The 25,056-nt window shown below is 37.8% G+C and overlaps 2 protein-coding genes across 9 annotated transcripts in view; one reads left to right on the forward strand and one right to left on the reverse strand.

Moving 5' to 3' along the window:
• Positions 1–19,039, reverse strand: part of LOC120309244 (merlin-like) — a 35,322-nt gene extending 16,283 nt beyond the window's left edge. The window contains exons 1-7 of one of the 7 annotated variants that reach the window (XM_039346295.1): positions 18,994–19,039; positions 10,873–10,982; positions 8,492–8,617; positions 7,258–7,380; positions 2,681–2,764; positions 786–854; positions 75–157 (exon numbers count right to left, since the gene is read on the reverse strand). In XM_039346295.1, coding sequence (XP_039202229.1) covers positions 75–157; positions 786–854; positions 2,681–2,764; positions 7,258–7,380; positions 8,492–8,617; positions 10,873–10,982; positions 18,994–19,024 — 626 coding nt within the window. In that variant the 5' untranslated portion in view covers positions 19,025–19,039. Of the gene's footprint in view, positions 1–74; positions 158–785; positions 855–2,680; positions 2,765–7,257; positions 7,381–8,491; positions 8,618–10,872; positions 11,004–13,739; positions 14,402–18,754 lie in introns of those variants that run through there. The other 6 variants (XM_039346298.1, XM_039346297.1, XM_039346300.1 and 3 more) reach the window with 6 other exon arrangements.
• Positions 19,040–19,124: 85 nt separating this feature from the next.
• On the forward strand, positions 19,125–23,736 carry MRPS17 (mitochondrial ribosomal protein S17). 2 transcript variants are annotated; one of them, XM_039346303.1, is made up of 3 exons: positions 19,125–19,209; positions 21,022–21,170; positions 23,179–23,607. In XM_039346303.1, the coding sequence occupies exons 2-3, from the start codon at positions 21,048–21,050 to the stop codon at positions 23,467–23,469; spliced, it is 414 nt and encodes a 137-aa protein (XP_039202237.1). In that variant the 5' UTR covers positions 19,125–19,209; positions 21,022–21,047; the 3' UTR covers positions 23,470–23,607. The 2 variants fall into 2 exon arrangements, with proteins under 2 accessions (XP_039202237.1, XP_039202238.1); XM_039346304.1 differs by lacking the exon at positions 19,125–19,209 and adding an exon at positions 19,908–19,968 and having other exon boundaries at positions 23,179–23,736.
• Positions 23,737–25,056: the final 1,320 nt, after the last annotated feature.

The raw sequence follows: 25,056 nt of genomic DNA on the forward strand, positions 1-25,056 counted from the left end.
AAAAAAATCAGGTGCTAATGGATGTAAGTTCTTTTTTTCCAAACTATAGTTGCAAAGAAAGAGTGTTGCTGTACCTGGCCATTCCCTGATGTCCAGCATAACAGGCAGTAATCCTTTCTTCCCACATGTCAGGTGTCATCTGATATTGACGGAGAACCTAGGTAAAAGAAAAATAAAGAACAAAAAAGAAAACAATGGCAAAAAGATTTATTTTTCAAACTTCAAGAAGGATGTTCATGCAGGTATGAAAAACTGATCTGCTTTGGAAGGACCTAAAATGCTGCAGGATTAGAAGCAAACTGATTCCCATTTGCAGAAGCCTTTCAGTTTGTTGGTAACTTAATAGTGCACTGCTAACTTCGGTTTGATTTTGTCATAAATTCCCCATTCGTGAAGAGCAGTCTGGATTCTATCTGGAAGAAGAACATTAAACCAGGATGGAAACACCAGAGTCAGGTATAACTCAGTTTTGAGCTCATGAACCAGGAGTCCCCTGGAGAAGATATCTTGAAGGAGTTATAAATCTCCGTTCATAGCTAAGAGCTCACATTCTCCAATAGTTGCTTGAGAAACATCAGAATTTTAAAGTTTCCCACTCTCTAGAAAACAAAGAGAGAAACAATCTGTCATAAAAGGATGAATAGAAATATCTGGTCTTTGGGGAAAAGTTGTTGTTTTATGAATCATGCAAATCTGCTGTTCCCTATCTGGCTAATTCTGCTATTTTGGGTATCTGAGGATTCCTATTCATGACCAGGTGGATAGGAAAGTGTGAAAACACTTACTCTTTTTGGTAAAAGCTCTTCTGGAGCTAAGAAACCTGGTTTGTACATATTCGGGTCATAGTCACCATACTGTGAGGGAAAGAAGTATCAGACAAGTTAACAGGAAAAGACTGTATACAAAGAATTGACAGCATAGTATAAGATCTAAATTAACACTTAAAAGGAAAAAAAAGATAAAACACTGAATCATTTGATCATAAACAGAACAACTAAAAATTGGCTAAAGTTCTCAAAGGTTTTTACAAGTGAAATCTGAAGGCTGAGGAGCAAAGAAAACCTGCCGGAAATAATTTTCCTGAGAATTTTACCTTCCTGGTAAAATATGCCTGAAAGTTTATCAGTTTGGTACCAAATATACACTAGTTTACAGTTCAAGAAGAATCCAATACCATAACTCCTAATGGATCCCCTTTTGATTTTGTTGTTAACACCACCCACAGTAGAGTGCAATGGGTCTAGCTCTGGCTTAAGCACCAATGGCTAGGAAAAGGAGATCTTAATGACTTCTTAAAGAGAGAACTACAGATTAGTGGTACAGCTTTGTAAGCAAATCATCCAAGCTGGGTTCACACATTGCCTGTAAACCTTAGTTTCTATAACAAACGTTTGTTGAATAATGCATAGATTTTTGGATGTATACATATCTGGATCATTAAACCAGTTTTACAGATCATACTTCACAAGTTTCTCTGAACGTTATGTGCTTTGGCCCCAAACCACCAGCCCTATTGAAACTGAGTCCCAAGATTCAGAGTCAGAATGGGTAACAAAGTAGGTAACAGACTGTGGTGTTCTTATGGGTTTTTTTTTTTTTTTAATGATTGCTGCTTGTTTTTCCAGACTTTTGATCAGTTTTTGTTTGTAGATTCATTTCATAAAACTTCCAGAGTTGTAACACGTTGGGGCAGAGTATAAATTTCATAAATCAATCAACAAACATGTCGTGTCACTGAGTTCCACAATTTAATCCCAGTCATCGCCAAATAGCTAGCCCACCACTAGCAGTATGGTGGGACAAATATGATATCCCACTGGGACCGGTGCCATCCTCCTGTCATATATATATTATATGCCCAAACACATTCAGGAATAATGAAAGGCAAAACATCCTGTCATTTCATTTGCTCTGTCTCAGTTCTGGACTAAAACTGGCTGATTCCTGCCAGTAACTAGCAAGGGAGGGTATAGCAGCTCTCTGTTCAGTGCTAAGAAAGGTTGGATGACACAGTTACAGCTGCCCCCCTTTAACTTTCTAAAGGATGATTCAGGAAAGAGGACAGGTCAGGAAGAGACTTTATGCAGGAATTCCTCAAATGCATGCTAGAGAATTATTTTTAATTAAGAAAAAAGGGGAATGGGAAAGAGAAATTACCATCTTACAGGTAGACCCTAATTTATGACTGTGCCATAGATCATAATTCGTGATGGTCGCATAATAGGTCAGCAATGTGACTGACTCAATTTTACAACTTTTTATGCGGTGCTCATAAACTGTGTGCTGCAGTCATAAAGTGAAAGCCACAGTTGTTAAGCAAACCCATTGTTTGCTATGTCCAGCATAACTTTGCTAAACAAGCAGTCATATGTTTAGAATTATCTGTACTCAGAATGCCCACTGCAGTCTAAACTGCATTTTGTTCCACAGTTGTTTTTTGTTTAAAATGAAGTAAGATATCTCAGTCTCTTCTCTGCATTTAATCCACTGACCTCCTGTGAAATCTAAACAGGGTGTACTTATTAAACAAATCTGCAAAACACCCACAAATAGAGACAGATGAGGTGAAAAAATACCACTTCCTATTTCCAGCTAAGTCTCAGCAGATCCTTTTCTGTGTTAATTAACACTCTGCATATGTGTTATAAAAGGTGACAAACTAACAATTATAAAGCCTCACCTTAGCTTGGACTGCATAAGATGCCAATAAAATTGTAGCCTCAGGAGAACAGTAAATTTCTTCATCCAATATTTGTTTCTTAACCTAAGACACAAGGTGGAAAAAAAAGAAAAATCTAAGACTCAGCCAAAGCTTGAAAACAAAATAATAGACACCCAGACTTTGTTTTGGCACCTAAAATGTAACCGTTAGCTGAGTTTATGAGTGAAAAAAATTAATGTTGGCCACTGTAGAGACATGCAGAAAAATACCAAGAATATTCAAAGTAGTTACATATGCTTTTAAAGCATGCTGCATAATAACTACACTCTAAACTATATCTAATTTCCATTTGGAAGATCAGATCAGTAAGGGATTATTTAGTCCACTCTTCTATTTTGTTAGCGGTCAGCCAGATACAGAGAAAATCCACAAACAAAATAGAATGGTTATAATTCTCCACTATGATTTGTTTTCCACCATAGATGTAGAGGTCTGTGCATGGGATTTCTATTCCTAAGTATCAGGATTAATAAGGAGAAAATCTAGCAAATCAGACCAAAGATCCATCTAATCCAGCATTCTATTTTCCAGAGCAGCTAAAAACTTCTTCAAAACCCAACAAGAAGGCTTAAAAGCAATTCCTGTACTTGCTTCTGTTTTTTTTATCTTTCTGAGACACACTGCGCTTGCACGTAGGGACTCATTCAGATACTCTTCAGGTTACTGTTGTTTGGAGAAGTTTAAACATTTTATTCAATCCCATAAATATGGCCTGGTTAACTCTAGAAAACAATGCTGCATTATATTGTGTTCTTGTGTGTGTCCTGAAGGAACCAGCAAGCAAAAATTCATTTTGTAATTCTGAATGCTAGCATTTTGAGAAAAAGAGAGAGGGAAGTTCCCACTATAGCTTTTGTGCCATTGACAATTTTATTTCAAGCTTGTATAAATTGTGGCCCTTCGGTATTACTCTCCTATGGGAACTGTAATCAGATAATAACTGGATGGCTAGAGTTCCCAATTCCATTTAATATATTCCCTCACCCTAGCTATCTCCCTTTTCTGACTCCTGTCTTTTAATAAAGTTTGAGTTTATTTGTCTTTGTCCCTTATTCATTTTGGTGGCTGCTTTGTTTTAATTGGGATGTTTAATAAAACATATGGAGAAAAATGCCCTTGTTTTCTCCCAGACATACCGTAGAAGGTTATGTTACCAGAAGACTGCAGAACCCTCTGCCTAGTGAGAAAAGTTGATTTCTAAACTGTCTTTATTTTAGAAGGCAATCAAATAGCTGTTCACCCAGGCATTTCTGAAATAACTGTGCCAGGATCAAACTGAGTTGTGATTTGGTGTTCTATTGTTTTTATTTTTTTTTTTTTATGAGCCCCGTATAGATTTCTGAATTTAATGTTTTAAAGATTGTTGGTTTTATTTAGAATTTTATTTAGAATTTTTCTACTTATCTGAGTTCTTCTCGGAATCCAGTATAGAAATAATAATAATTAGTAGCAATTGAAATAATTAAGGCTCAGAACTGTCCCTAAAGTATGAAAAGGGGACAACGCAAGGAAATCAACTGAAAAACCAAATTCATTCAGGTATGTAAATCACTGGATGACAGTTACTGGAGTAGCTGACCTCTATTGCTAAATATTGTGATTTTCTCATTCCTCCTGCAATCAGGGGAACTGCCTTCTATATAATAACTTTGCGTTATTAAACCAAGCAAATGGTTAAATACATTTTAATAGGTTGAATTTCATAAGTATATGCATGTTTGCATATGGTATTCTCCCACTTTTACCCCAATTATACTGCAAATCTAAATTTTAACGTTAGGAAACCCAGCAAGTTCAAACCTGTGGCTTTGCCTCCTCTTTTATGTTTCTTTTGGAACTGAAAAAAAAAAATTCCCCAAACTACATTCCTCCAAGGGAAACAAGCCAAGGCAGGTTTGAAGGAACTAGAAGAAAATGTGTAGCTTTCAAGGAGATGAAAGGGGAAAGGAAAGGAGAAACAGCCTTCTTTCCAAAATAGCTGAGCCCAAGTAATTGTCAAGGCAATAGTGAAAAGCAGAACTCCACCAGGAAATTGATCTCATCTAGTTGATCAACTCTTCCAAAGAAAAGTTAGTTCCAAGATAATAACAGAAGCATGCAATCAGGATTTTAGCTGCTTACATCAAACCAGTTTGTGGAATCCAACACCCCACTCCCGTTGCTAATGATCAAATGCAGTAATAGGGATAAGGGTCTTTTTTTTTGAGACCCTATGTAACTCCTTTTTCTGCAGAACAGGATGGCACACAAAAGTATTTGTTTTTCAATGCCAGGTGAAATCGTGGCTTTTGGGATTTCACAAGGGCAGGCTAAATATGCCATTTTGTCACTCTAAAAATCAGCTTCTTTTCATTATTGCATTGTGGTTATTTCTGTTTTAAATTTTCAAGGTGTTGCTTATTTTTATTTCCCTTTGCTTGTTTTATGAATTATAGCTCTTCCTGAGAACCTTATGATAATGGGTGAGCTATAAATACTGCAATCGATGAATAAATGTTTTCTTGATCCACTCCCTCCCTTCACCAGTTTCTTGGAGCATCCAGGTCACCTTGCCCACCCACACTGCACACAGCCTTCTCCTAACACCTGCATGACATTTTCACACTTCCACAGGCTGGCAAATAAAGGCAAGAGATGCAACTTTAATAAAAGTCAAGGACTCCCTTGCCCAGCTTTTGGCAAACAGTAACCTTATAGCTTCAAATTACATCAAGTGTACTTGTAAGTGGAGAATAATGTGGAGCTGCTCAAACATGTGTTTAAGAACAGTTATTGCCCACATTATATAATTTCACTTAAAAGTTTTGATTTTGACAGGACATAATTTAAAGTTTTTCATATTGATTGCAGCAGAGTCAGGTGATTGTTTAAAAGGGGAGAGGTGTTAAAACAATTTAAAGTTGGGGGTAGGAGTTGAATGCCAGAATCTCTTTCATCAGAAGCCTACACCTTCATCTCATATAATCAGCATTTCTCAATCTTAGCAACTTTACAATGTGTGGACTTCAATTTCTAGAATTCCCCAGCCCATTTCTTGATCAGAAATCACATTTTGATTCCCTTATGACTGTAGGATATATTCTGATACCTCCATCTACTTCTCTATAATTGTTTGGAGGACTAGCATAAAAGGCATGGTGGAAAGTTGAACTGAGTTACACACACGCATACAAGTGAAAAAATACTGATGTTTCTTGACTGTCAGGGCTAGTAGTGGTTGTATGGCTGTTTTAAAATAGACTACAGTCTCTCATTCGGCCTTTAGCTATAATCCTCTTTTAGACATATAAATTGTGAGACTTTTCCAAAAGGACAGAACTTCTGAAAAAAGTATATTAAGCTACTTGGAGCTAAAAGGAACCAAGGTAGAAATATAATGCATAGAGTACATTCCTATTTGGCAGAAGAAGATGCCGAGCTTGTCAGCTGGAAAGCTGACAGCCCAGGTTTGAAACCCAAGAACCGTGTGACAGGATGAGCTCCCATTACTTGTCCCAGCTCCTGCCTATCTAGCAGTTTGAAAGCTTGCAAATGCAAGTAGATAAATAGCTACTACTATGGTGAGAAGGTAAAAGCATTCCATGCATCTTGGTATATAGTCAAGCTGACCACATGACCATAGAAATGTCTTCGGACAACATTGGCTAAGAAAGGGAGAGGATCACCCACTCCCTAGAGTTGGACATGACTGGACAAGGGAAACCTTTACCTTTACAATGTTTCCTGATTTCCTGCAAATTAAGGAACACCACCCTTCCTAAACTAAAAGTAATTATACTTTATAACAGTTCTCCCTAAAGCTAGATAAATTACCCACAATTGGGTAAAAGTGTTTTTTTCTTTGGGCAATGACACACAAACCCACAAAGACATTTAAATTGTCTGAAATATTGCCACATGTAATAAAAAATATATTTGAAAATATCCTAAAGTATTCCTCTTAAGACAAAATTGATACAATTACAATGGTGGTCATTTAAGGTCATTTAATCATATTTTTGAATCCTGACTTGGAAGAAGATCTATGAGCAACAATTAATACAGGGGGAAGGGGCTTGCAAACTATGCAACTCTCTAAAAAAAACAGAAAACAAGACTGAGATCAGAAGTCAGGGCTGTTGAAAATCAGACATGATGTATAATTCAGCAAAGGGATTACTGTCAATTCCCAAGGCTTCTTGGTTCTGCACACCTTTACTGCTCACTGACTCTTTATGGCCTCCAAGAATGAAGCAAGGGAACAGCATCCCTCGTTCTCTTTCGGTATTCTTCTTCTTGGTGGATTGGGCCCAGAGAGAAATGGCAAATGAATGATTAATTTTAAAAAAGGCTAAGGAGTAACAAGCCCAAAACTGAGAGGAGAACCCACTAACGGCCCCTTTACTCTCAACCATTCCTAAGATGCTAAAGTTGGCACTAGCCTAAGGGGTACATCAAGGAAGAGGATGATCACAGATGCTTAAACACAATGATGATGTTCAAAAGACAACCATGACATCTCAAACCAATTCTGAATAAAAGAAATACCTTCTGACCTGCAGAAAGAAGAGGTGTTGGGTGATCTCTTGCAGAAGCTCCTCTTCAACTTTCTCAGGGTAAAACTTCACTAAAAAACAAAAGTTCACTGGATCTTCTTTGGGAATATCCTGATCTAAAACCTGTTCGGAAAAAAAACCAGAACAATTAAACACAATCTGATTGGGAAAAATATATTTGGCTTAGTAGAAGCCCAAGATCACTATTTCTTGCCATGAACTCACAAAGTCACTTGTTGGGACCCTTTTGCACCTCACTCATTGCTGGTTCACATGTACTTGTAGCAGCTTCTTAGCATCAATGGCCATGGAAGGAAATTACTGTAAATTACAACTGCATTTCAATTTTCCTGTATTTAGATGCATTCATATGGGTGCGTTTTTATGTTCTGATCCTCATCCTTTCTTACTCAGGGGGGAAAAAATGACCAAACTGAGGAAGGCTTTCCTCCACATTTGCCCCTCCCAAACTATTTCAGATATACAAATGCAAATTTCTTAAGTCTTTCCCATTGTTTCCCATCTCACTTTGCATATGAACTGATTGATACAAATGCATATATCTCTTCCCCATCCCCCTTTTTTTTTTGGCCCGGGGGGAAAGTAAGAGGAGAAAGATCTTGTCAATGGTGCTAATCCCTATAGTACTTCCCTTCTCCAGACAGTTTCAGTGGAAGACAAACGACAGAAAAAACAGTTAAGATAAATGATGAGTCATTGGTTTAGTAGCATTCTGATTACATTCATATTCCAATCTAGAGGCAAAGAGGATTCTAATTAGCTAAAGAGAGTAGAGGGAATGTAATATGAATATGGCACATGAATATGCACATGTGTTTCTTGGCCTAACCACCATTTACTTTTACAAATTATCATTGTAAATCAAGGATGGGCATAGATGGTGTCTCCCTGATATGTTTTTCAGGTCTTCTGACCCCTCTAAACACACACCCAATTTCACCATTATAATTGTGGTGGTGCATTTTCCTTTTTTTACATCAAAGGTAAGCCGCTCTATTCACCCAAATACTCTCAAAACAGGGAGTTCCTTATTTTGCCTGGCCTGGCTCCTTAAGGCCCTTCCATCCCTCCTTTAAAACAAACTGAGATCCTGAGCCAATTTAAAAAAAAAAAAAAAAAAAAACTGGTCATCTCTGAAGAAAACTTTTAGAATATCTTTAGGTCTTTCCAACTCAGGAAGTATTATTTTACAATGAACATTTAGATTCCAAACCTTTTTATCCATCTTCAACCAAATGCCCATTCCTTTGACGGAGTACCAGAGACCAAAGTACCAGGATTCTCGCAGCCCCAATGCACGACACACCTGGTCAAACAGGTCTTTTCCTTTCCATTTCATCTGTGGGTTGCAATGGAACAAAATCAATTTAGAATGGATAGCAAGGGCAATAATCTGAGTGTGAAAAAAGATGCTCTATTCCTGAGGTATTCTAAATACATGATCTCAACTAGGTGTAAAAATAGAAATGCCAGAGCCTCTGATATTAAGTGCAAAATTAATTAAGAAAATTAGAAGTTAGAGGGTTTTTTTGTGTTCTTCAAGTTCATCTTCAACAAAATAGCATAATTTACTCATTTTGCTTTTATAACGTGGCTTATTTGCTTGTGCTTAGCATGATATATGAATTCATCCTGCAGTTTTAATTGGTGAACCATGCTTTGTGGTTTAGAGTGTTGTTTGGGGCTGAATTCATAAATTATTACTAAACAAATCACCAACAAAGCATAGCATGATATGTGAATTCAGAAGATAATTTAGTGTTTCCAGTCTTTAGGTTCCAAATTTATATTGCAATGTTTCTCAACTTTAGCAACTTTAAGATGTGTCAACTCCCAGAATTCCCATGCTGCTGTATGGCAACATCAAGCAGAGTAATAATTAAGCAAGGCTTTGTGTAGTTGGGAAAATAATCCAAAATTCCAAAGCTCTGTTATGTACTTCTTAGTTTACACTAGTATTTATTTGGCTACTCTAGAAAGAAAAGCCTGTAGTACTGCAGGTTTAGAATACAGCCTTCTCTTATATTACAATGTTAGTTAATATTTATTTATTTATTTATCAATCAAATTTATTAGCTGCCCATCTTACCACAGGTTGTTATCATATTATTACAGGTAATCCTCAATTTAAATCCACAGTTGAGCCCAAAAGTTCCATTGCTAAGCAAGATAGTTGTTAAGTCAATTGTGCCCCACTTTTGCAACCTTTTATACCACAGCTGTTAAATGAATCACAGCAATTGTTAAGTGAATCTGGCTTCCTCCATTGACTTTGCTTGAGACCCATAGTGATACAGTGGTTAGAATGTAGTATTGCAGGCTAATTCTGCTGACTGCCAGCAGTTTGCTTCTCACTGGCTCAAGGTTGACTCAGCCTTCCACCCTCCCGAAGTCGGTAAAATGAAGACCCAGATTGTTGTGGGCAATATGCTGATTCTGTATAAACCATTTAGAGAGGGCTGTAAAGCATTATGGAGCAGTATATAAGTCTAAATGCTATTGCTATTGTCCGAAGCTGACTGGGAAGGTTACAAATAGTGATTACATGACCCTGTAACAGTGCAACTGTAATAATACATGTCAGTTGCCAAACACCTGAATTTTGATCATGATCATAAGTGTAAAAACTGGACACTTTTTTCAGTGCCATTGTAAATTAACAGTCACTAAATGAATGGTCATAAATCAAGGATTGCCTATATGCTTGTAGATTCCCTAGAATCAAGGCTTCAAATCTTTGCTTGCTTCCCTGCTTGTTATCTCAGAAGTAGAGACTTATATTCTAAACTTCTGTTTTCCTTTCAGCATACTCAAGGTCTATATAAATACCTTTATGAATTGTTCTTCCACAAAAGCCCCACATTTAACTCAGTGGGCTGGAGAAGGAAGAACCTTCAAATTCTAATCCTTAGCACACATGAGATGTGATAATGCCAAGGTAGCTTCAAAAACAAGTCTCAACAAGAACACCAGTTCTTCTGCCTCCCTCCCCCCCTCCCATTCTTTTAGAAATGTAAATTATGGACAACTTCAGTCAGCCAATGTTCTCCAAGTTTCATTACTGAATTAAACTAGAAGCACTTGCTTTCTATAGCTAGAAACTCTGTACATTAGAGGGCCCAATTATTGTGTTTCATCTTGTCAGTGATCTAAGCAGATTATCCAGTTGGAAGAAAAGACAGCTGTGTCTCCTCTGAGATTGATAGCACACCAGAAATTATCTGCATAAGCAGAGACTGATAGAGAAGTGGCAAAGGCACTCAGGCACTCAGAGACAGAACAGATATTCTTAAATAAATACTCAGATCAGTGAATGGCACATGAACCAGGTAAGAGGCAGCCTGAAAATCATTGCAATTACAGCAGTTTAATCCAGTGATAAGGAGGATTATTTTTAAAAATCATATTTACATAAATCCCTGCAAATGGACAATTAGCATGCCAGAAAAAGGCACTCAATGTAATCTTTTCCTTGATATGTCAGCTTTCTACATCCAGAGAGAGATGCTTTTTGGGACAGTAAATAGGTATGTAAATGTTATGTCATCTAGACAAAAATTCTGGCTTTTAAAAATCAACACAACAACAAAATACCTCACAGCTGAACTCCATTTCAGCTTCCATTGTTGAAACTTTCACTTTAAACATTTTGGGCTGCTTCTTCTTTAGCCCCGTGATAGACATATTTTTAAGACTGCCTGCAGCTGCACAACAGAAGAAATGGTCTGAAAAATATATATATAATTAGCAACATACTCTAAAGTAAATTTACTTAGAAACAATCTTCTTTTGACTTCTAATACCATGTCCAGATATAATGCTGCTGAATCTGGAAGTTGAATTTAGCTTCTGATAGATTCATGGTTCACCATCGCTTTGACTAATCACTCTTATCTCAAAGAGTCTTATCAGCAAGCTTCTGGTTTATCTCTAAGAGTCCTGTTAAAAAACCTCCTCTTTCCTTTGAAGGCCAGCCAGATGTTTTCAAAAAGCTCTTAAACCTTTCACCTTAGTAAATAATATTTAGCAGTGTATTTCTGTATTACTATCATGGCAAACAACCATTCATTAATTTGACCCTTTCTCTTGAAAATCATCCAAAGTGGTAGTTATCCCAATGTTATAGCAGAACTTATCACAACTATCAATAGTTATAAAATTCTTGTGAGACAGGTGGCTATATAAATTTGATTCATAAATAAAATGCTAGACAGAACTTCGATCACATTGTTGTGGCCACCACCTTGACTTTTTCGACCACTGTGGATACCCTGTTGAGAATATTAAAAGGTAGCAAAACTTTTAACTATTGGTGCCTTAGGCACCAAAAATAACATAAGCTTTAGGCCAAGATAACACCCAGAGAGAAACAAGCCTAGATATTCATCAGAAATAAACTCCTTCTTTTAGCCAAAGAACAAGTTTATTTTCCTTTCAAATGAAGGCTGCAGGCAATAATATCCCGAAATGACATTTGGAAGATCTCTTTGGAAGCAGATAAAAATACGTCATGGAAAGGATCCAACCCAAAGGCCATGTTAATTGGATAGTGTCAATAAATTTATTGAATATTTGTGGGACTAAAAATAGGCTGGATTTACTAGGGAATGAAAACAGTTTGTGAAAACCAGGAAGATAAAAAAAGTAAAGTAACTTTCCTATGAAATCAGCTAAATACCTGTACAACTTAATTGAATAGTTTACATTAAACCCTATGAGGCTTTCCTCCTGTCTATATTTCTGTGCCCAAAGCTTTTCCAGTGCTTTGGGGAGTCATGCAAATGTTGGTGACTGTATATCCCATCTTTTCTGATTTATGCAATTTACCTATCCAAATCTTGGAGAAGGGGGCTTGATTTTAAGGGGTGTGGAGAGAACAGCAAGCAAAGAGAATTCAGAAGCAGTGGACAGACTCACAAGTTACTGTAATGCAAACTCTGAGAAGTAAAGCCACTACAATATAGTAATTTGTTCACATGATGCTCTCAGCTTCTGTTGGATTTCTGCATTTTCAAAGACTAAGTGTTACCTGGGAAACCTTTTCTGGTTAATACAAATGTTTTTAAATCCATTCATTTAATCAATTTATTACAACCCTAATTTAAATATCATGTTTCAAGGGTGGTAAATAACTCATCTGCATTCCATCTTTCTACTGAACATTGATCTTAGAGAGTTCCCCCAAGGAAGAGTTAAAACTGAATAAAATGAATACGCAAAACAGCAGATTAAAAAAAATATGTAAACAGAATTCAACTCCAAAAGAGCGCAGAAAAGCTTAAAAAAACTGTTGGCATATAAAACAGAATAATATTAACACCTGCAGAATAGAGCACATTGGGGCAAATATTTCACAATCTGGGTTCCAGCAGCAAGAATGTAGCCAGTCTCTCAAATCAGGCATGAGCAGCTCAAACCATTTTGCTGCCTGAGATAGATAACAGAAACAGCCTCCATGTACAAAATCCAGCTGGACCAGAGGTTGAATGTAATGCCAACATTAGCACTAAGATGGCATTTTTGGCATAGTCAACAACAATGGGGTGAAGAGTACTGCCACCTCCACCTCCTGAAGTTCACAACTCATAAAAATAATATGTAAATAGTATGTATTCTTTATGTAAAAAAGGTCTCCAATAGCCAAGCAAAAGTAGACTGTGAGACCCAAAAGTCTTGACCTAGGAGCAAATGCTATTACATTGTCTCCCTCTTAAAATAGTTCAGAAGCACGTTCCCATTTTGCAAACGAGGCTAATTAGGTAACTCTGCTGTATGAATTCATAGCTAGGACTGGAAGTGAGTCAAGGACTTTGGGGTTTAGGGTTCCCATCTCAGTTATTCTGGACAATATTAGGAGTCGGGGGTCAGGTCTTGGATAGGGCTGCCTGAATGGATCAAATACCTTGGACAACCAACCCACGCATAAGAAAGAAAACTCGCAGCGACCCCGTATTTTTTTGCATAGGGCGAGGAAAAAGAAAGGATGCCGGCTCTTTGAAAAAGAGAATTACTCTGCCTGAGAGATCACGCGAAATGATAAATCATCACAAAACTTCCCTGGAGAAATGTGGGGAGGATCCGGCAGGAGAGAGAGAGCAGAGGATCACTGAAGTCCCCGCGTGAACAGTAAAGGCGCCAATATGAACCGTGGTCCATGTCAAGAGAGAGACAGAAAAAAGAATGAGAAGACAGAAATTTCCAGCATGGTTTTAAAGACACAGAATATGTATGTGTCTTTCTCACACTGCTGTATCTGTCATTGTTTTCCATTCCTGAATCTGAGATTATAAATTAATACACATTTTAAGAAGCAGAAACCTCTTAGTAAATCTAGCGTTATCCCCCGCTTCACATACATGGTGCTAGTTTTATAATGCTGTTGCTATAAATCTCTCTCCTCCCCCCCCCCCACACACATAAAACTGCAGAGAAAGAAAGATCTGGTCCAATTGTTTTCTTACCACTCGGTGTGGTTTGCACGCTTAAATTTCACGGCTGAAGTCAAATTGGCGTCCTAAAGTCCCTTCTCTGATTCAAGAGGATCTAAAAACAATGTCCCCGAAGTTGCAATTTGTAGCCCACACGTGCATCGTCGCTGGGGAGAAATAAGATCCAAGGACTGATCTGTCAGCGACTCCCCTTCCTTTGTTTGCTCTAAACTGGAGCATGTCAGCTGGACTGCCTTCAGAGAAATCAAAGAATTTACTTTCCCAGGTGATGGGGGGGGACCATTTCCTGCCTGGGTGCTCTTTAGACTCCGCCCACTTTACCATCCCTGTGAGTTCTTAAATATTGTTTACCACAAGGGGAAAAACTCCAAGGTCTTCTAACATCATTATAATCCATTCTTTCCTTCTAAGTTCGGCAGAATTAATAATTAACAATAGCCATAGCATCAATATTCGTAATGTGTAAAGTATGATAAACATGACTAATTGTGTCTTATTTCTCCATCTGTCCATTTCAGAGGACACTGAAGATAACGTGTACTGAACCATCTTTTACATGCTTCTTGTTCCCTATATTTATATCCTGCTTTTCAGTTGAACAGCTTCATATAAGGGCTTGCAAATAACAAAGATACCAAATATACATGCATACTTGTTTGTGTATACATATACATAGATACGTGTGTGTGTGTGTATACAAAGGTGCATGTATGTATGTATAAGAGGGAGCACATGGCTTAGTAGTTAGAGAAGTTGAGCTTGTCAGGTTTGAGACCGAAAGTGCCGCACGATGGGGTGAACTCCCATTCCTGCCTCAGCTCCTGCTCACCTAGCAGTTTGAAAGCATGCAAATGCAAGTAGATTAATAGGTACCACTTCAGTGGAAATGTAGCAGCACTCCATGCACCTTTGACTTGTAGCTACATTAGCCACATGATTATGGAAAATGTTTTCCGACCATGCTGGCTCCCTTGGCCAAGAGTCAGTCATAACTAGATAGAGAAATCTTTACTACAGATAATATAGATATAGCAAACTCCATAAAACGTTTAAAGTATATAAAACAGCTTCCTTTGAGGGAGATGGGCAGTTAAGAAACACAAAATATAAATAAAACTAAGATGTAGAAAAAGGGAATTACCCCTATGAAAGCTCTTTCAATATCTGTTTTAGATATGTAGATATTTAGATATTTACCATAGTATAACTGCTAGGCTTTAAGATGCTGTAAGTTTTTTGTTTCGTTCAAAAAAACTGCTTTAGTTTTTATATACAGGTATCCTTGACTTATGACCACAATTGAGCCCAAAATTTCTGTTGCTAAGACAATTGTTAAGGGAGTCTTGCCCAATTCACAACCTTTCTTGCCGGAGTTAAGTGAATCACTACAGTTGTTAAGTTTGTAACATGATTAAATAAACCTGGTTTCCCCATTGACTTTACTTATCAGAAGGTTGCAAAAGGTGATCACCTGATCCTGGGAGATTGCAACAGTCATAAATACATGCCAGTTGCCAAGCATCTGAATGTTGATCATGTGATTATAGAGATACTGAAGCAATTATAAGTGTTTAAAAATGGTCATGTCACTTTTTCCAGTGCCATTGTAATTTTGAACAGTCACTAAATGAATGGTTTTAAGTCAAGGACTGTACACACACAAATGCTAAAAGAAAAAAGGAAAGGGGTATATACTCAGCCTGAATTTTAATAAAGAAAGGCTGCCTTTGCACATGTGCTTATCCATTGTTAATCGAATCATGGATTATTGAACAGAATCAACCACCGTAATGCTACCCACTAATAAGCTAGATGCCCATGTTCAATGCTAGTGTTTTGTATCAATGCAACCAAAAATTTCCTTGCTCCAGAGAAACTGCAAGTAAAACTTTAAACAATAAGTAGACCAGCACTTGTAGAAGCAAAAGAAATTATAATCTCCCAGTAAGTAAATATCCAAAGACAAAGCATAAACACCCCTTCTTTTTTCTCCAGAAATGACATTCAGACAGGACATCTGATGCCTCTTGGAAACTTATAAATTCTCAAGTGAAGTTAGGAAGTCCTCTATGAAATGTTGCAATCATGTTTTTTCTCAATGGGGTAGCTGCACAGATATGTTGGGCATTCTCTATTGCAGAAGTCCCAACCTTTTGGGCACCAGAGACCAGTGACATGGAGAAAGGTTTTTTCATGGACCAGAGGGGTTGTCATTTTGAATACTGCCTGCATCCCGAGGACAGAGCTTTGCTTGTTTGTATGGCCCGCTTGCTGCCATGCTGCAAATCAGTGCCGGTCCATAGACCGGGGGTTGGGGACCCCTGCTCTATTGCATTTTTTCTCATGCTGATTGGGGAATTCTGGGAGTTGAAGTTCATACATCTTCAGATTCCTAAAGTTGAGAAATGTTGCTCTTAGTCAAATAACAAGGCAGTAAGTGCCTGGTGGTACCTCATTGCAAAAAGAATGTCCCAGAATATCTCACATGCATGAATTCCATAGTTGACATGCTGGAAAAAAAGTAAATTTGAAGCAGACCTCAGAAGGTAAACAACAAGTTTTATTCCTTAAGTCATGTAATCATATGAAAAACTTTAAAATCAATACAGTGCAAGCAGTACTCATAATCATTATTTTTGCATTCAAACCCTATCTATTTAGGTAGTCGATCCTCTTTGAAACAGCCTTTGATGTAAACATTTGTCTTGCTAGTGATATAAAGGTTCATTCCCTGCAGGAAATAAGATAGTTTCACCTGAGTATCTCAATATTTGTTTTAGTTTTTAAATAAGGATCTAAGTAAATACTCCTTTTTGCAGAATGTACTTTGCAATTATACAGGCTATCTGTGATGTCTTCAACACCAGATACACAATCTTTCTTCAAATGGAACTCCACAGAACCTCCCACTATCTTACCATAGAATCTAGTTGTTCAAAATGTGCTCTAGACAAGATGTTGAAGTATGTAAGTTCAATATTTTCTATCTGGGAGGCTGATTTGTGTTGAATCAGCTACTTCAAGGACTTCAGAATTAAGAGAGGTGATACCATCTTGGGCAGCCATATCCAAAGACTATTTAAAGCTTTTCTTGGCCTTCCTATCTGATTGGACTGGGGAATCCATGTTGTGAGATGGCATTTGAAAGTTAGACAGTTTAAGTAATAGACATATTAAGTGTTCTTCAAAATACAACTTGGGTCAGAAGGTAGAAAGTAAATTTAGTATAATCTTCTCCAACATGGTACTGTATAGATTATGTCTGAAACACAACATACAGGATTTTTAGCTATCTTACATAAATATTACCGTATACTACTATGTAGAGAATAGTACTTCCATGTCAATTGTTGATCTACTTACTCAAAACTTTTTCTCATTTCAGCCCCAAACAACATTCACATTTTGGCTTTCAAACAATGTGTTCAAATAACACATTAATGCAACCATGACCTTACTCAGTTAAACTCATATTCTTGGACTGCATGACACACTGGATCAAACTAGGTGTGGCTTACACAACACACAACACTAAATTGTGCCTTGCTATGCTCACATGACACAGCAACATTTTTGTTTTTCAAATTTGTATAGCTAGCTATTTCACAAAATAAGTGATTCTGGACAGTGTACAACAATGCTAAAAATAGATAATATCCATAACAATTATTGCAAAACATTAAAAATTGTAAAATAAAAAATAAAAAGAAATAATAGGTGGAGGGATGTTAATAAAGGAGCTATTTCACTAGTCTCTTGGAGTACCCAACCTGATGGCATAGTCAGGTCTTGGGGGACTTTCATAAAGTCAAAAGTGATGGAGACAGTCTCACCTCAGGGGGGAAGGTATTACACAGCACAGGTGCCACAGCAGAAAAGACCTTCTAAACCTAGCTTACTCAAACCTGCCAAATGTAGCTCCCCAGTAGACAGGATCTGAGGGGAAGGGGCAGATATAGTCCAGGAGAGGCAGTCTCTCAAGTAATTTGGTCCCATGCTACGTAGGTCAAAATCTGGATTTTGAATTGGACCTGGAAACAGAACAGTAACCAATGCAGCTTGTAGAGCAAAAGATTAATGTGAATTCTACTAGAAACAGACATAACTGCCTGGGGGTTGGGGTATAACATTTTGCACACCTGAAGTCCAGATTCTCTTCAATGGTAACTCCATGTGGAGTATATTACAATACTCAAATCAGGAAGTGACCAGGGCATGAGTGACAGTAAGTAGGGATGACTAAGGATTACAAGTATAGAAAAAATAAATATATGAAGACAATGACTGAGAATGTATTTAGATATATTTTTGTAAAGGAACTAGAGCATCCAAAGCATTTTCTGATTTTTAACTTTAAAATGATATAGTGTAATTAATTCTATTTTTATTCCATCATTTGTATTACTAAAAACACAGCAATTTTCAGTGATGGGACTTTGTCCAATACAGACATAATAAGTTGAATTGTGTCACTATCAATTTTTTCCATGAGGATATTGATAGAAATGTAATACATCTGCCTTTTCCGAATACCAGTATCCAAACGATAGGAAAGCTTTATAGCTTAAACTCCTTCTCAAACCAGTTTCCATTTCTCACGGGCACTTGTTATTTTCTTGGCAACAATATGTACATGGTTTACCCTTGTCTTTTTCCAACATTATATTAAGTGTCCAATCTAGTGACACCCCACACTGGTCTTTCATGCAAGTATTAACCATCTGTGATCCCGTTTAGTTTTTAAGGATCACTTAAAAAAAGAGGAATCGGTGCTGCCACCTACAGTGACATTAGTTTTTGTATTATCATATAATTGTTAAAAGCATAAGCATTGCCAGAAAAAAATACCATTTAAAAAGAGATATGCGGTACCCCCACGAAAACAGCTTTCAATGACGCACAAAAGCCACTTTGATCTAATGATTAAGGCACCAGGCCAGAAACCAGGAAACGGCTAGTTCTAGTGCAACTTTAGGCATGAGCGCCGGCCATGTGACTTCGGGCAGGTCACTCTCAGCCCAACTTACCTCTCAGCGTTACTGCTGTGAACAAAACAGGAGGAGAAATGCTTTAGATGCTTTAGAAATGCTTAGATGCTTTGACTTATTTATAATAAGACGGAATGATAAAAAAAATAAAAAATGCAAGAGGGAGGAAACCAATCTACAAGACCTCTGCAAGTCAGAAAAAGCTTCGGTTGCATTGCATTTGCTTTCCCAATCGTTAACAAAGAAATGCTTCTCAAAACCATGTCACTTTCAATTACATCGCCAGCTTCTCCACTCAAAGCCGCCCATCCTCGAACCTGGAACGCTTCACGCCCTCAGCCGTTCAAAGCCGCGGCGGCAGGAGGCAGCGGCAACCACGCCCCCTCCTTTTCTAATCGCGTCATTACGGAAACGGCGATCCTTCCGGCTCTGGCTCCGCCTTTTCCTTTTTTGGATTCCACCTCCTGGTTTCCAGTCTTGAGACCGAGCAGAGAGTAAGGGCTTTGAATGACTTCGAGGGAGGGGGCGCAAATGGGTTATCCGGGACGCGGAGAAAGTGGTGTATTCCTCCCTCTGTGGGGGTGAGAACCAAACGGGAACGGCGGATTCGTGGGAGCCGTACTGGGAGGCAGTTAATTTCGAGTGTTATCTCCCGTCTGGCACCTTTAAGATCACCGGTAGAGAAGAGTAATAATAATAATAATAATAATAATAATAATAATAAATAATACAAATAAAAAGTTGGAAGGGACCTTGGAGGTCATCTACTCCAACCCCCTGCTCAGGCAAGAAACACTATACCATTTCAGACAAATGGCTGTCCAGTCTCTTCTTAAAAACTTCCAGTGTTGGAGCAATTCACCACTTCTGGAGGCAGGTTGTTCCACTGGTTAATTGTTCTAACTGTCAGGAAGTTTCTCCTTATTTCTAGGTTGCTTCTCTCCTTGATTAGTTTACATCCGTTGCTTTTGCCCTGTCTTCAGGTGCCTTGGAAAATAGCTTAACTCCTTCTTTGTGGCAGCCCCTGAGATATTGGAATACTGCTATTATGCCCCCCCTCGTCCTTCTCTTCATTAAACTAGACATACCCAATTCCAGCAGCCTTTCCTTATATGCTTTGGCCTCCAGTCCCCTAATCATCTTTGTTGCTCTTCTCTGTATTCTTTCTAGAGTCTCAACATCTATTTTACATCGTGGTGACCAAAACTGGATGCAGTATTCCAAGTGTGGCCTTACCAGGGCATTGTAACGTGGTATTAACACTTCACGTGATCTTGATTCTATCCCTCTGTTAATGCAGCCCAGCACTGTGTTGGCCTTTTTGGCAGTTGCAGCACACTGCTGGCTCATATTTAAGTGATTGTCCACTAGAACTATAACGTTGATGTCAGAATGATAATTATTTTATATCCCACTTTTATTTTTATAAATAACTCAAAGCAGCAAACGTGCCTAATACTCCTTACTCCTGCACATTTTAGACAAGTGTTTCTCAAACCTCAGCAACTTCAGAATGTGTGGTCTTCAAATCCCAGAAGTCCCCAGGTGATATCCAGAGGGGGTCTTGTACAGATTTGTCTTGTGCACCAATTGCACACCTTCCTGGACAGCAGTTACTTGCTTATGGTGACTCATCTGCTTGGATTACTGTAACACACTGTACATGGGACTGCCCTTAAAGTGCACGCAAAAGCTGCAGGTGGTCCAGAACGCAGTGGTATAGGCAGTTTTTGGCATTCCTTGTAACCCAGCTCTGCAAGCTGTACTGGCTCCAAGTAGGCTCTTGGGTGCAGTTCAAGGTGCTGGTCATTATCTATAACAATCATAGGGCCAGGTTATTTGTGGGACACCTCTCTCCCATTGTTTCTGCCCACCTCACTATTTGTAATACAGTCTCAGTCCCTTCTATTACATAGTGTAATCTTTATGGAGCCTGGCTCCACCTGCCCTAGGGAACATTATCCTCTGGAGATTCAGATTACTCCAACCTTGTTAGCCTTTTGCAAGGCATTGAAGAACTAGCTGTTCCCCCAGGTATTTGGGTAAAAAGTAAATGGGCTTTGTTGTTATGGGTAAGTTGAGGGTTTTCTTAGGCACCAAGGAATTGTCTAGCAGGGTTATTGTTTTAATCTTGTAAGCTGCCCATAATCAATTGAGATGGATAACTATATTAATCATAATAAATCATTTCTAAGAAGAAAGTTGAAATACAGGAAAAATTATATGTTAGCAGGTTTTCTAGGTGTGTTGGCTTCAGCAATGCATGAAAGTTCTTTACTAAAATTATGCTTACATTTATTTTACAGAATATCTGAATGTTAGCAACCAAGCCATGTCTGCATTACGTGGAGTTGTTCATGCAAAATGGATCATAGGGAAAGTAATTGGAACCAAAATGCACCAAACAGCTAAAGTGAGAGTAACAAGGCTGGTACTGGACCCCTATTTATTAAAGGTAAAGATTTATTCAGAGCTGAGAGTGTAAGCTGTTAAGCTTCAATTTCTTGAATTGCCTAATTCATGGAGTTACTGAGAAAATCATTATTGTGAGATATTGTGACAAAAGATAACATAAAAATACAATGCTGGGATTTTATAAGATGCTGTGTGTCTTAAAAAGTGTTCTACAACCACTTTATGCCAGATCCTAATTTAATGCTAACATGCAGTTAATTCAAATTTCATCTGGTCCGACAATACCTTTATAATATTTCTAAGTATGTTATTTTAAAATAAAAAGCCAAAAAAAAAATCAAGAAGAGAAAGGCACAAGGTTGTATTGACTTGAGAAATATAGTTTGGTGCAGGCACAGGAAATGTTGATCTTTGCATTGGTTAAAGTTTGTATGTTTTTAAAACAAAACCGGTTCAAATTTCTAGAAACCCAGGAAAACTGCATAAATCACAAATATATTGAATTGGCTATGGGTAACAGTGAAGAAAGTTAATTCTGTACATATTTCGTTTATAAATCTATGTCTGAATTATGGCACTGAAAATTAGTTCAACTAATTGTGACTATATCTATCTATCTTTGGCATCTTTTACAACACTAAAGAGGATCTGTTAAAGAGTTTCCTTTTCTCATGAGATAAGGAGACAAAGGTGATACTGTAGTACAGTGATTCTCAACCTTTTTAATGCCGCGACCCCCAACCGGTCGTAAGTCGAGGACTATTCAACCGGTCGTAAGTCGAGGACTATTCAACTGGTGCAGCACTGTTTGCAGAATGGGACTTTTGGCAGGCTCAGCAGGGCAGAGACAGCCTGGACAATTCCTATTGGCTTTTGAAAGCCAATAGAATTAGACTCTATTCAAGAGAGTCTATTCTATTGGCTTTCAAAAGCCAATAGAATAAAAGGGAGTAGTACAGCTAAGGAAAAGGGGGAAAAAAATGGCAGACTGCGTTGTTTGGCGACCCCCATGAAATGGTCATTTGACCCCAAATGGGGTCCCGACCCACAGGTTGAGAACCACTGCATAGTAGCACTGGCTGGCTGAGAGTGTCAATTGTAGGCTTTGAATTAAGATTGTATTATCTTTTTTAATTTTTCCTATTGTAGTTGCCCAGTCAAATTCTATTAAATAATTAGATACTGGTGGGTAAACTTCCTTGAGGGGTCTTCTTTATTTCAGTCTCTTCTGTCTCATGTTTGGGTACAATCTGATTGAAGCAAGGATATCATGGTTGCCTCCAGAAGTTGTGGGTGCTCCATCATTGGAGGTTTTTAAGAAGAGATTGGACAACCATTTATCTGAAATGGTATAGGGTTTTCTGCTTGAGCAAGGGTTGGACTAGAAGATTCTGTTTTTCTGTGTAAATCAGTTACTATACAGTATTGTTCATTGACATTAATGCCAGTGAGGAAAATATCAAATTAGAGAAATTAGTAATATTTCCAATCTAAAAAGTTCACTGGGTAGCCACCAGTAAGCATTGTGTTAAGCTAAATTGCATACATATGGTTGTCACATGGATAAAGTGAACGGAGGCATACTATGTATCTGCACTAATTCTTTATCTGTTTTTTTAATTGCAGTCTTTAAACTCAAAGCCCTCACATTTGTAAAATATTTTATGTAGTATTTCCCACGATGCTACCAACCACAAAAGCCAGCTGAGTGACCTTGAGCTAGTCACTCCCTCACAGCCCAAATCAGGCTCTGCAACAAGCTAGTTGAAAAATGATACCCCTTGCCACATCATGCACCAATAAACTTACTGTAGGAAGTAGGTCAGCATAGTACAAAACAAGTAGACCCTGGAACTAAGCAGGACAAAGAACAATATAATTTTCTATGGCAATTCAAATTTCAGGTGCTCTTAAAGAAATATCAGAATACTGGTACTTATGCCCGGTAAAGATTTTAAACCCATCTAACTAAAAGCATCATTTTAAACTTTCTCAAAATAACACAACCACCATCCATTGATCTTCATGTTCTTTTCCCTCTTCTACAGTTCTACAAGAAGCGAAAAACATACTTTGCTTATGATCCTCAACAGCAGTGCATCGAGGGAGACATTGTCCTTCTGAAAGCTTTGCCTGAACGAAAAAGCAAGAATGTGAAACATGAGCTTGCTGAGATTGTGTACAAGGTTGGGAAAGTAATTGATCCCATGACGGGGAAACCATGTGCAGGCCAGAAGTTCCTGGAAAGTGTAGCAGACACAGAAAATCTGACTGACAGAGATACTAGCTTTCTTAGTGAAAAACTCCAAGAACTAAACGTTTCTTCTCCAGACAAATGAAAGGTTGGAAAATAATTTGGGACTTATCTGCCTGTCTCAAGGAAAAAATTTTATTGATATATATAGTTAGCATGATTAATAATAAACTGAAGTTAGTGTGTACATGCAATAAAATGTTAACATTTGTTTTTAAAGTATTATATGTTCACTCCTGCCTGAAGGTACATAAAGCAACGTACAGACTGGATACTTTAAAAAGTTCCAGTAAAGCACTAGAATTCATTTACAACCAATATAATAAACAAGCAAAGCAAAGCAAAAAACAAAGTGATGAGGAAATACTGTATCTTATTAGTGGCAATAGCAACTCTGATGTTTCTCTGAACTGAAACTTATTTGCTTTCTGTAAATATGGGGAATTCAACTTCAGAGAAGTCTATTCAGTTCAATTGTTTGGCTTTCTATGAGTAACGCTATTTTTAGGGTTTACTTTTTTTTAACCATTTATAGATGAGAGGATTACTTAGTAAAAAAAAAAAGTTTGGATAGCAATTTCCATCATCAGCACTTTCCTCAGCATATAGTATGCCTGATAGTTGGCCAAAACTTTCCTAGCCAGAATTTCATTTTCCTAAATACTCTCCTACACAGTACACTACTAGTAAAAGTATACTCTACTGTAATATTGTATTGACATATACAATCACATTTCTTGAATTAGATTTGGCTCTTGTGATGACTACATGGGAACATCTTTATTAAATTTTTATGCTGCCCATCTCCTCTATAAAATGACTCTTGTAGATTTTTATTTTTTTGTCAACAATACCAAAATGGCTTATCCCTGGCTTCCAATATATAGCCCTGGAGTTTTCTGATAGATTTTCTTCTGACTACTAACTACAGCCAACGCTGCTTTGTTCTTTGGAGATCAGTTTGGATTGACTTCTTTTTGTGCCATATCCGTTATCGGACATTGGCGATCATGTTGGCAATCCTGTTTTTATCAGCAGCCACACGAAAAAGTGTTGCTGAATTTTGTCCAAACCAGCCCCTTAGATTTTGAAGCCACGATGCTCTTCTTCTGCCTGGACCTCATTTGTCTTCAATCTTTCCATGGAGGATTAAATAGGAGTATGCCGTATTTTTCTGGGTGTTGCATCACATGTCCAAAATATTCTAATTTTCATTTTTTAATTGTTTTGATTATTTCCCTTGGCTTTCCCAGGTGGCTTATCACCTCATTTCTGATCTTGTCAACCCAGTTTATATGTAACAGCCGCCTGTAAATTCGCATTTCAAATGCTTCTAGTCTCTTCAGGTGGCCTTCTGTCAGAGACCAACTCTTTAGTCCACAGAGCAGGCTAGAAAAATATAGCATCTGACAAGCCTGATTTTCAGTCTTAGGCTTATGTCCTGACTGCAGAAGACCTTTTTTCATTTTGAAGAATGCTGTTCTAGCTTTCTCTATCCTAGTCTTTACTTCAGTGTCATGTCCCAGCTTTCATTTGGATTGACTGGGTGATATTTATGTAGACATACTTATATAGCCAAAGCATATTCATTTGATAAAAAGGTCCTAATTTTAAAGAAAAATCCCCATGTTCTGGGTAGAAGGGTGAATCTGAAGAGCTGGTTTGTCCTTAA

This window comes from Crotalus tigris, unplaced genomic scaffold, assembly GCF_016545835.1.
Source record: "Crotalus tigris isolate CLP2741 ecotype Arizona unplaced genomic scaffold, ASM1654583v1 scf7180000017987.690289119674:8195010, whole genome shotgun sequence".
Taxonomy (NCBI): Eukaryota; Metazoa; Chordata; class Lepidosauria; order Squamata; family Viperidae; genus Crotalus; species Crotalus tigris.

What these genes read in the sequence shown, in the direction of transcription:
- MRPS17 (XM_039346303.1), top strand. Translation starts at nt 21,048, where the DNA reads ATGTCTGCATTACGTGGAGTTGTTCATGCAAAATGGATCATAGGGAAA. An exon ending in TGGACCCCTATTTATTAAAG is followed by an intron (nt 21,171 to 23,178) that starts GTAAAGATTTAT and finishes CCTCTTCTACAG; the next exon opens with TTCTACAAGAAGCGAAAAAC.